At 39.5% G+C, this 12277-nt stretch overlaps 1 protein-coding gene across 6 annotated transcripts in view; it reads right to left on the minus strand.

The window, feature by feature from the left end:
• Positions 1-12277, minus strand: part of Zfand4 (zinc finger AN1-type containing 4) — a 61868-nt gene that overhangs the window by 36264 nt on the left and 13327 nt on the right. For 5 of the 6 annotated variants that reach the window (XM_032905839.1, XM_032905840.1, XM_032905838.1 and 2 more), the window contains exons 3-4: positions 1946-2021; positions 870-937 (exon numbers count right to left, since the gene is read on the minus strand). In XM_032905839.1, coding sequence (XP_032761730.1) covers positions 870-937; positions 1946-2021 — 144 coding nt within the window. The remainder of the gene's footprint in view (positions 1-869; positions 938-1945; positions 2022-12277) is intronic. The other variant, XM_032905844.1, reaches the window with a different exon arrangement.

A 12277-nucleotide genomic window follows, 5' to 3' on the forward strand; every position in this document is an offset into this window, starting at 1 on the left:
CGGAAAAATAATAAACTCTGAAAGCAATAAGGTCAAAGTATCCAAGAGGCCATGGTCTAAATTTAATATCACTACTTCTGATACATAACATTTTGATTTGTTCTTTCATAGTCAGAAGAATGTGTATATTATCCAGAGAGCTTCCTGACTTCTCTGAGGCACCTGTGTGGCCCCAGCTTATTTGTAACTTTCAATCCTAAATACTACAGTATCCAGAACTATTTTCAAAATTCAATCCCAATTTCCATATTACATCACTAAGAAGTAATTATTACCACACCAATAAAAGCCATTCCTAAACCAGCACAGGGTGCCTTACACCAGGAGGTGGGTGCTAAGGTTGTATGTGTGTGCATAACTCTTCATAACTGAACACTCATTGAGAGTTTGTCATCTAAAAGCAATATAGTTTAGTATATAATTTTAGAAAGGCAAGTTTTTTTCTTGTGTTGTTTTAGTTGTTATTTTGAATAAATCTGATTAACATTTTAATAATTCAATCTTAACCAAAATTATGAAGTATGGAGATATAATTTGACAAGTGGGAATAAGCCAGCAATGGAATCTATACTTAACTTCCAGTTTTCTAGTTTGTGGAGGATCAAAAAATCTGAAAACCTTCTAAAAAAGAGGGTTAGAAAGTAGGACTGCTTCGAGCATGGCTCTCTCTGTGTGGTAGATGGGGGTGACGAAGCTGACTTGGGGTCAGTGAGCATGCCCCCAGCTCTTCCTGGATTAAAACCTTGTGGTTGCTTCATAGGAATGGCCCCATAAGCTCTTAGGTTTGAATGCTTAGTCATTAACCCTTAAAGAATAGTTCTACTAAGTCACATAAGAATGATTGGTAGACTGCTTAAACACACGCCTACCTTTTCTAGTACTTATTGGTCCACCACGCATAGCCAATACCAGCTTCAAGGTACAACCTTCGGAAATGCTGTGAATAAATGGCACAAAAATAAACTACAATCATCAAATAACATTCAGTGTCAAATGAACCACTAATTACTTGCTGGTTTATTAGTGCTGTGATATATTCCCGAAAATATGAAAAAAGCTACAGCAATATGAGTAAATGGAGGAATATATTTACCCACATGGATTACAGAAAATTTCTCATAAGCTTTGTAAAAAGGAGTCCCCTCTGGGACATGGTGGTACATCATGCTCCAGAGACAGAGGGCAGGCAGATCTCTGAGTTTGAGGCCAGCCTGGTCTTCAGAGCAAGTTCCAGGGTAGCCAGGGCTACACAGAGAAACCCTGTCTCAAAAATTACAAAAAGGAGGACCAAGAAAAAAAGAGTTTAAGTCAAAACCCAAAGAACTAAGAAAGAGAAAGTGCATTCAGCAAAATAAAAATAACACAAATCTCTAGCAGCTCTCCCAAGTCCTAGTCTTCCAGTTCAATGCCACTGCTCAGCCTCCGATTCCTTTGTCTTGAGTAATAAATTACAAGGCAGGAAAGAGAAAGGTCAAAAGTCAGAAAGCACATTTGGAACCACTGGTACACACAGTGTCACTTCGTAAACAGAAAATAGGTCCTAATGAATAAAGGCTCAGTGGTCAGCCACTCTCCTGTGCCCCTGACTTGTGAAATGGAAAGAAAAGAAACTGAGCCAGGTGAGAGTGAGTCAATATTCAAAGAGAAAAGCCAAGAGGATGGGAAGTTAACACAGTCATGTGAGAAGGCAGGGACCAACAGTGCGGCATGAACCTGAAAGGTGAATTACAGATACCCAAGCACCAGATCAGGAACAAGGATGGTACTGAGCCAATACATCTGGAAGTCAGAATTCATAACGAAACCTGGGGTCGGGGAGCTGTTCTGCAGAGGCATGAAGAAACCAGCCATGTGGAGTTGTGATACTGAGTCCCTAGAAGAAAACAGTCATGTGCAGTCCTAATACTGAGTACCTAGAAAGCTGCTAATGTGCGGTTACACTCACTTGTAATCATTCAAGCAATAATCATCTTCAAGCTCCATGTTATTCCAAATTAAGTGCTGCTGACAGATGGGAATACCTTAAGGAAAGGTGATAATAAAAAGGGTTTAAAATTTCAACACCACCTCTAAAGAGATACATCACTGTTTCATTAAAGAGCTAAGAACACTTATGAATTAATCATACTCTGGTTCAAGGACTCTGGCCCAAGAGCTGTCGTCTTCAACGTTTGGCTGGCACCACTATTATTTATCCTGTGGCCAAGAAAGACAACTTCAAAATGTCTTTTGTACTCTTCATCACCTTTACCTTTAATCTTTCCTTTGCCCAGATTTCTTTAAATACTCATGGTTTGGCATGGCATAGTCACGTCCAGTGCAGTGCTGGTCTATTCCCCAAGAATACTAGGAGAATCTCTGATTACTATTTAGTTTGCCATGATGTGGTATATCTGAGTGCTAGTGTATATAATATATAAGACAGAAACTAAAAGAGGTCTGCTCAGGATGCTGTTTTTTGAAAACCAGTATAGTCAGGTTGGGGATTTAGCTCAGTGGCAGAGTGCTTGCCTAGCATGCGCAAGGCCCTGGGTTTGGTCCCCAGCTCTGGAAAAAAAAAAGAAAGAAAGAAAGAAAACCAGTATAGTCTAGGTGGCTTAAATAGCAGAAATGTGTGTCTGATGGCTCTCAAGACTGAGAGCCCATGGATTCAAGGTTCCAAGTAACTTCATTCTAAGGCCATTTGCTTGGCATGTAAGCAGTTAGCAGTCCACTGTACACTCACATGGTCTTTTCTCTCTATGAGAACACAGAGAAAGAACTCTCATGACTCTCCTTACAAAGATACTATCCTGAGAACTACACCCATATGACCTCATACCCTAATGTGTCTACTAAAGGTCTCAATCCATAAATGCCATCAATCAGGGATTATGGCCTCAACCAAAGAATTATGGGGAAATGTGGGCATGAGATCACACATAATCTCAGTTATCAGAATACTAAGGGAGGAAGAGGGTAACTTTGAGGCTACCCTGGGCTAGATAAGATCTTCTAGGCCACTCTATAGTGAACAAGTATCAAAAAGAGATCAGTTGTAGGGATATGAATACTCAGTCATATTGGTGTGTATTTACATATTACAGCTTAAATATGATTCCTTTTTTTTTTTTGAGGGATCTTAGCAAAACTGAGGCTGAGACAAGTTTATTGCAAACAATCACATTTTATACTTTTATCAGAAACAAAGTATAATTGTGGTTCCCAGTATCAAAACAATTGTAATTTCTAGTATACAATGACATTTGCAAACTATACAGAGTACACAAGATTAATGTCTGAGACTAATTGTACTGTCAAGCCTCTGTATGTTTCACTGACTTCTAAGGAACACAGATACAGAAGTGGACTGAAAGCTTCATTGTCTGGAAGAGGGCCCTGATTCCTTAGGAACTGAAAGGCTCACAGTGCCCCAGGAGCCAGAGGCTCTAGCCTGAAAAACCCATGATACATACCTCTCAAGGCAGCTAGACCAGGCCAATCTGATTCCTGGAAATGGCTTCCAGTTTGGTCTTTTTATGTGATTAATGAGTGTGGAAATAAGTAGGTCTCTGTATTTATGTCTGTTTCATGTGCCTTTTCCTGGGTTCTTGATTTCTTCTGTTTAAATATGATTATTTTTTAATTTATTTTATTGAATATTTTATGTATTTACATTTCAAATGTTATCCTCTTTCTTCCCTCTCCCATGCTCCCTCCCCACCCCTGCTTGTATTAAGATGATCCCATTCCCACCCACACACCCTCTCCCACCTCAGCATCCTGGCATTCCCCTACACTAGGGAAATAAGCCTTCACAGGACCAAGGGCCTCTACTCCCATTGATGTCCGACAAGGCCATCCTCTGCTACATATGCGGCTGGAGCTATGGGTCCCTCCATGTGTACTCTTTAGATGGTGGTTTAGTCCCTGGGGGCTTTGGGTGTCTGGTTGGTTGATATTATTCTTCCTATGGGTTGTGAACCCTATATGACTCTTATGGGGTTTTCTTAAATAATTTTAGGCAGATTTATGTTAAAAATACTTTTACATTTGCTTTGAGAATTAGTAAGTAAAATCATTATAATCTATTGCTAATTAAGGACAGAAATCACAAATCATCTCAAAAGACGGAGAAAAGGCCTTTGACGAAGGTCTGCGACTCTTCCTAATACAAGACCTGAAGAAACTAGGAAGAGAAGGAACAAACTGCAGCGTAATAACGCGCAACACACGCACAGCCAACATTGGGCTAAGTGGGCCAAAACTTAGAAGTATTGCTTCTAAAATCAGGAACAAGACAGGGTGCCCATTCTTGCTATTCCTATTCAACATATTGATCAAAGTTTTAGCTACGGTAGTAAGACAAGAAAGAAATAAAAGGGATACAAATAAGAAAGGAAAAAGCCAAAATATTTTCCCTATTTGTAAATGACATGATCCTGTACTTCAAAGACCCGAATGACTCTGCCCGGATAAATAACTCCCAGCAAAGTAGCAGAATACAAAGTCAAGATATAGAGACCGGCAAATTTTCTATAATTAAAAAATAAATTTGCTAAGAAAGAAATCAGGAAGAGAAAATCTATTTATAATATCTCCCTTAAAGTAAAAATAAGATGCCTAAAAAATACCTAACCAAGAACTTGAAAGATCTCTGCAATGAAAAACCAAGTTAATGAAGGAAATTGAAGATACAAGAAGACAAAAAAACTCCCTCCCCCACGCTCATGGGCTGCCAGAATCAATATTGTAAAACTGGCTATGTTATCAAAAGCAACCTACAGATTTAATACAACCCCCATTATACTTCTGATATTTTGATATAAAAACATTCTAAAATTCATATGGACTCACCAAAGACCACAGAGAGCCACAGCACTCTTGAGCAAATGTTGAGCTTTCAAAATACCTGATTTCAAATTACAGAACAAAGCTGTAATAGTATTACTATTAAAGAATAGGATGACCCTGACATAAAATGCAGATATTTAGGAGCCTGCAAGATGGTTCATTAAGTAAGTTCATGGCCAAGACTTTGACCTGAGTTCAATCCCCAAAACCCACATGGTGGAAAGAGAGACCAACTGAAAGAGGAGGAAGTGACTGTTAAGTGAGGGAGGAGGTGGATGGATGGATGTGTAATGGAGCCCACATGGCATGAACGCTGAAGGGAACTATTTGAGAAGAGGCAGGAGACGAGCAAGAGGAAGCAAAGGTGCTAGGAAAGGCGATGGCATAGGTCATTAGGGGAGAGTGAACAGGAGCAGACTAAAATTATTTGTATGTAAGAAAATGTCATATGGAACCCATCACCTTGTATGTTAATTTAAGAGAGCAAAAAATAAAAATAAAAAATATTATAGAGCCTTATTGTCATTTTAATAGGAAGTCTGGGTATTTGCACAGTATTTTGAAACCATGAAAACAATTTAACCAATAAATGCTATTTTTTTAAAAAGGAAATCATATGTTAAATAGGGAAGTTAGTACTGATCCTTACATTAGTATAAAACTTCTTTATCACATTCTTATTTATTGTGCATCTGCACACACAACAGTCCACATGTGGAGGATCACATTCTGGAGTTGGTTCTCTCCTTCTATCATAGAGATCACAGGGGTCAAACTCAGGTCAGGCTTGGCAGGTGTCCCTAACTGGTGATCATGTCACTGGCTATCAGCTTGACAGAAAACTAGCACTCTGCATAACATTTATAAGGAGGATCCAGGGAGTTCCATCACACTTGGTCAGAGGAATGATTAGAAGGAAAGGATTTGACTGCTGAAATAGCAAACCCAACATTCTCACCAAAACCTCCCCTTATTTCATAGGACTGAGAAGCAGCAGCCTAAGTTTCATTCCTTATTGCTGAATATGCTGATACACTGTTATATGATATAAGCATGGCGTTATCTTAGAAGGTGACAGAAATAGATACTCTATTTGTCTCCATAGTTTCCATCATAAAGAATGATTAAAAATAAAAGAAAAAGAGCATCACTAAGAAAGCAATAAAAATAGATCCTAAGTAGGATGAAGAATCTGATTTCCAGGGTTATCACATAATAATATTCAAACATCCAGTTTTATTAAATAATGGTGAATCATGCAAAGAAATAAATAAAATAGCACATTTATAAAAGAAATTCATAACTATTCCCAAAGAAGCACAAACATTAGATTTACTAGACAAATGTCATAAATTATCTATTAAACATACTCAACAATGACTTAGTGCCAGCCAGATACCCCAAAGACCAGGAAGCCACCTGGTACCCAGCCCAGACACCAACTTGTTCAGGGCCGTGTGACATGCTAGGCTCAAGCATGAAGAACAGACATTCTGCTTCCAGAGGAGAATGGGGACAGAACCTGGGGGTTACTCCAACAGCCGCACATCCCAGGATGTTGTTTGTACTGGCAGCACCGAGCAACAACAGGTAAGCCAAGGCTACCTCAAGAACGCAACTGAACTTTTTTTTTCTTTTAGCTATTCCAGTAGTCACAAGGGGAAAGAAAAGGTGAAAACTTAAAGAGTGTTTTTTGTATTTTCAAATACTCTAATATCTTTAACTCTCACTGCAGTGTGGTCTTATGGTTATCTTTTGCTTCATGTTTATTTTTCTAAGTGAAATTTCCATTTTGATATGTATAGAATTGTATTTTTATGTTATTTTGATTGTTTGACGATATATTAGCATAGAGATTTCTAGATATTAAATACATGTCTTACTAACAAAATAAATTTCAATCTCAAAAAGACCAAAGTAAGTGCACGTGAGTGCAGGTGTCAGGTGCCAGCTGAGGCTAAGAGAGGGTTTCAGATCCCCTGGAGCTAGAGTTACAGTCGTGAGCACCTAACATGGGTGCTGGTAACAACTCAGGTCTTCTACAAGAGTGGTGTGTGCTCTAACCCTGAACCATGTCTCCAGCCTACTTACCCACCACCTTTTGTAAAAGATTCATTTGAGATAAAAGAACATACTACATCCTTGTGTGGACTGCTAGAGTCTCTGCAAAATTAAAGGGAGATAATTGGAGGGAGATGGTCAGAGGGAGGTAGTCAGAGGGAGATGGTCAGAGAAAGGTGGTTGGAGGGAGATAGTCAAAGGGAGATGGTCAGAGGGAGATGGTCAGAGAAAGGTGTTGGAGGGAGATGGTCAGAGGCAGATAGTCGGAAAGCAGCCTTCCTGACAGCAGCAACGTACTAGCTTTATAGGAAAGAAAGACTAGGAGGAAATTCTGGGAAACAACAGGAAAGAAACTCCAAACTGTGACTTGAAGGACTGGGTCCTTACTGGGGCTTGCTGTCTTCCTAGAAAGGAGGGGTGTAACAGCCAGAGCTAGACCCTCTGCTCCAGATGACAGTCTCTAAACATTTGCATTTTATTTTCAGTAACAAACAGCAGGAAGAGAAGGAAGAAGGAGAGGGGGGAAGGGAAGGAGCAAGAGAGAGAAGTAGAGAAAGGGAGGAGACAGACTTTAAGGGCTGTACCTACACAGGGTGAGATGGTTCTAGGGAGACCCTTTCTCCTGGACGCTTGACTGCAGCAGTGGCAGAAGCCATTTTAAAACACTCAACTGAGTCAGCAGCTAGTTAGTTCTAGAGAGAAAGGCCCTATCCTGCTCAACTCACCCTGGGACCCAAGGACAGTGCCTTATACTACAGTCTGATGGCTGAGGGTAGGGACAACTGTGAGTCACAACAGCACAGCTTCCCAAAAGGTGGGAATCTGCTCTGAGCTGAGACCTGGCAGACCACTTAGAGCAGGGGCTCTCACAGTATGGGCTGCAACCCCTTTGAGGTAGAATAAAGCTTTCACAGGGGTTGTCTAAGGTCATTGGAAAGCACAGATATTTACATTTTGATGCATAACAGTAGCAAAATTAGTTATAAAGTAGCAATGAGAGTATTTTTATGGGTGGCCGCAGGACAGACTGCCACCTCTGCACACCTCGGCTCACATCGCTGGTCGAAGGAGAATCTGCACAGTGCCTCTGGACACAGGGATATAGGAACGGACAGCCGCCGGTACCCACAGTTCTGGTCTGTGCCCAGGAATGAACTGAACCAGCCAAACAGCTTCCTGCACCCAAATCCCGTGGGGGAGAGAGCTGGACCCTCAGAAGTGTGGATACTCCTGAGAAGTCAGAGGAGAATACCCTCTGCCCACAGTCCAGACCCAAGACGGAATCGCACAGTGTCAACTGTGCCCGCTGGGTGGAAGGACCTACATGAGCAATCAGGGGCAGGACCCTTTGATTCCTGCCCACGCCTAGAGCTGGAAGACAGTCTCCAGGAGCGCTGACACACCTGAGAGCAGAGCACCTGTTCTCAGGAAAGGCTGAAAGAAAACAGGAAAACAGTTCTACAGGTGTGCTGACACAGAGGCCTACAGCAGGATCAAGTCACTCTCAGAAACAGCAAGACAAGCAAACATCAGAGACAACTCAATGGCTAGAGGGAAGCACAGGAACCTAAGCAACAGAAACCAAGACTACTTGGCATCATCAAAGCCCAGTTCTGCCACCAAAGAAAATACTGGATATCCAAACACACCAGAAAAGCAAGATTTAGATTTACAATCACATCTTTTGATAATGATGGAGGACTTTAAGAAAGACAAAGAACTCCCTTAAAGAAATGGAGGAAAACACAAGTAAACAAGTAGAAGCCCTTAGAAAGGAAACACAAAAATCCCTGAAAGAATTACAGGAAAACACAACCAAACAGGTGAACAAATTGAAAGTGAAAATAGAAACAATAAAGAAAGCACAAAGGGAGACAATCCTGGATATAGAAAACCTAAGGAAGAGACAAGGAGCCGTAGATACAAGCATCACCAACAGAATACAAGAGATAGAAGAGACAGTCTCAGGGTAAGAAGATACCATAGAAAACATTGACACAATTATCAAAGATATTGTAAAACACAAAAAGCTCCTAGCCCAAAACATACATGAAATCGAGGACACAGTAAGAAGATAAAAACTAAGGATAATAGGTATAGAAGAAAGTGAAGACTCCCAACTCAAAGGGCCAGAAAATATATTCAACAAAATTATAGAAGAAAACTTCTCTAACCTAAAGAAACAGATGCCCATAAACAAGAAGCCTACAGAACTCCAAATAGATTGGACCAGAAGAGAAATTCCTCCTGTCACATAACAGTCAAAACACCAAATGCACAAAACAAAGAAAGAATATTAAAAGCAGCAAAGGGAAAAGGTCAAGTGACATATAAAGGCAGACCTATCAGAATTACACCAGACTTCTCACCAGAGACTATGAAAGCCAGAAGATCTTGGACAGATGTCATACAGACCCTAAGAGAACACAAATGCCAGCCCAGGTTACTGTATCCAGCAAAACTCTCAATTAACATAGATGGTGAAACCATATTCCATGACAAAACCAAATTTACGCAATGTCTTTCTACAAATCCAGCCTTACAAAGGTTAATAGATGGAAAACTCCAACACAAGGAGAGAAACTACACCGTACAGAAAGCAAGAATATAATTTCCTTGCAATGAAACCAAGAGAGACAAACAAACATAATCCCACCTCTAACAATGAAAATAACAGGAAGCGACAAACACTATTCCTTAATATCTCTCAACATCAACGGACTCAATTCCCCAATAAAAGGACAAAGACTAACAGAATGGATATGTATGTAGCCCAGCATTTTGCTGCATGCAGGAAACATACCTCAGAGACAAAGACAGACACTACCTCAGAGTAAATGGCTGGCTGGAAAACAACTTTCCAAGCAAATGGCCCGAAGAAACAAGCTGGAGTTGCCATTCTAATATCAAATAAAACTGACTTTCAACCAAGAGTCATTAAAAGAGATAAGGACACTTCATATTCATCAAAGGAAAATCCACCAAGATGAACTCTCAATCCTGAATAGCTATGCTCCAAATGCAAGGGCACCTACATACATAAAAGAAACCGTACTAAAGCTCAAAGCACACACTGCACCTCACACAATAATAGTAGGAGATTTCAACACCACACTCTCATCACTGGACAGATCATGGAAACAGAAATTAAACAGAGACGTAGAGAAACTAACAGAAGTTATGAACCAAATGAATTTAACTGATATTTATAGAACATTCCATCCTAAAACAAAAGGATATACCTTCTTCTCAGCACCTCATGGAACCTCCTCCAAAACTGACCATATAATCGGTCACAAAACAGGCCTCAACAGATACAGGAAGACAGAAATAATCCCATGCATCCTATCAGACCACCACGCACTAAGACTGGTCTTCCATAACAACAATAATGACAGAAAGCCCACGTATACATGGAAGTTGAACAATGCTATATCAATAACAACTAAGAAGAAATAAAGAAAAAATTAAAGACTTCTTGGAATTTAATGAAAATGAAGATACAACATTCCCAAACTTATGGGACACAATGAAAGTGGTACTAAGAGGAAAACTCATAGCTCTGAGTACCTGCAAAAAGAAATCAGGAGAGAGCATATGTCAGCAGCTTGACACACACCTAAAAGCTCTAGAACAAAAGGAAATAGATAAACCAAAGAGGAGTAGAAGGCAGGAAATAATCAAACTCAGAGCTGAAATCAACCAAGTAGAAATGAAAAGGACTATACAAAGAATCAACAGAACCAAAAGCTGGTTCTTTGAGAAAATCAAAAGATAGATAAAACCTTAGCCAGACTAACCAGAGGGCACAGAGAGTGTATCCAAATTAACTAAATCAGAAATAAAAAGGGAGACATAACAACAGAATTTGAAGAAATTAAAAAAAATCATCAGATCCTACTACAAAAGTCTATATTCAATAAAACTGGAAAATCTGGAGGAAATGGACAGATACCAGGTACCAAAGTTAAATCAGGAACAAATAAACCATCTAAACAACCCCATAACTCCTAAAGAAATAGAAGCAGTTATTAAAAGTCTCTCAACCAAAAAGAGCCTAGGACCAAATGGGTTTAGTGCAGAATTCTATCAGACCTTCATAGAAGACCTCATACCAAAACTATCCAAACTATTCCACAAAATAGAAATAGACAGAGTACCACCAAATTCCTTCTATGAAGCCATAATTACTCTTGTATCGAAACCACACAAAGACCCTACAAAGAAAGAGAACTTCAGACCAATTTCTCTTATGAATATTGATGCAAAAATACTCAATAATATTCTTGCAAACCAAATCCAAGAATACATCAAAACAATCATCCATCATGATCAAGTAGGCTTCATCCCAGGGATGCAGGGATGGTTTAATATACAAAAATCCATCAATGTAATCCACTATATAAACAAACTCAAAGATAAGAACTACATGATCATTTCACTAGATGCTGAGAAAGCATTTAACAAAATTCAACACCCCTTCATGATAAAAGTCCTGGAAAGATCAGGAATCTGTTTAAGGCCCATACCTAAGCATAGTAAAAGTCATATACAGCAAACCAGTAGCTAACATTAAACTAAATGGAAAGAAACTTGAAGCAATCCCACTAAAATCAGGGACTAGACAAGGCTGCCTACTCTCTTTCTACTTATTCAATATAGTTCTTGAAGTTCTAGCCAGAGCAATCAGACAACAAAAGGAGGTCAAAGGGATACAGATTGGAAGGGAAGAAATCAAAATATCACCATTTGCAGAAGATATGATAGTATACTTAAGTGACCCCAAAAGTTCCACCAGACAACTACTTAAAGCGATAAACAACTTCAGCAAAGTGTCGGGGTAGAGCCTTCCTCTACACAAAGGATAAACAGGCTGAGAAAGAAATTAAGGAAATGACCCTTCACAATAGTCCCAAATAATATAAAATATCTTGGTGTGACTTTAACCAAGCAAGTGAAAGATCTGTATGACAAGACCCTCAAGTCTTTGAAGAAAGAAATTGAGGAAGATCTCAGAAGATGGAAAGATCTTCCATGCTCATGGATTGGCAGGATTAATATAGTAAAGATGGCCATTTTGCCAAAAGCAATCTACAGATTCAATGCAATCCCCATCAAAATTCCTACTCAATTCTTTATAGAGATAGAAAGAGCAACTTGCAAATTCATTTGGAATAACAGAAAACCCAGGATAGCGAAAACTATAGTCAACAATAAAAGAGCTTCTGGGGAAATCACCATCCATGACTTCAGGCAGTATTACAGAGCAATAGTGATAAAAACTGTATGGTATTGGCACAGAGACCGGCAGGTAGATCAGTGGAACAGAATTAAAGACCCAGAAATGAACTCATTCATACCTATAGTCACATGATATTTGACA

Source organism: Rattus rattus, chromosome 6 (assembly GCF_011064425.1).
Source record: "Rattus rattus isolate New Zealand chromosome 6, Rrattus_CSIRO_v1, whole genome shotgun sequence".
Taxonomy (NCBI): Eukaryota; Metazoa; Chordata; class Mammalia; order Rodentia; family Muridae; genus Rattus; species Rattus rattus.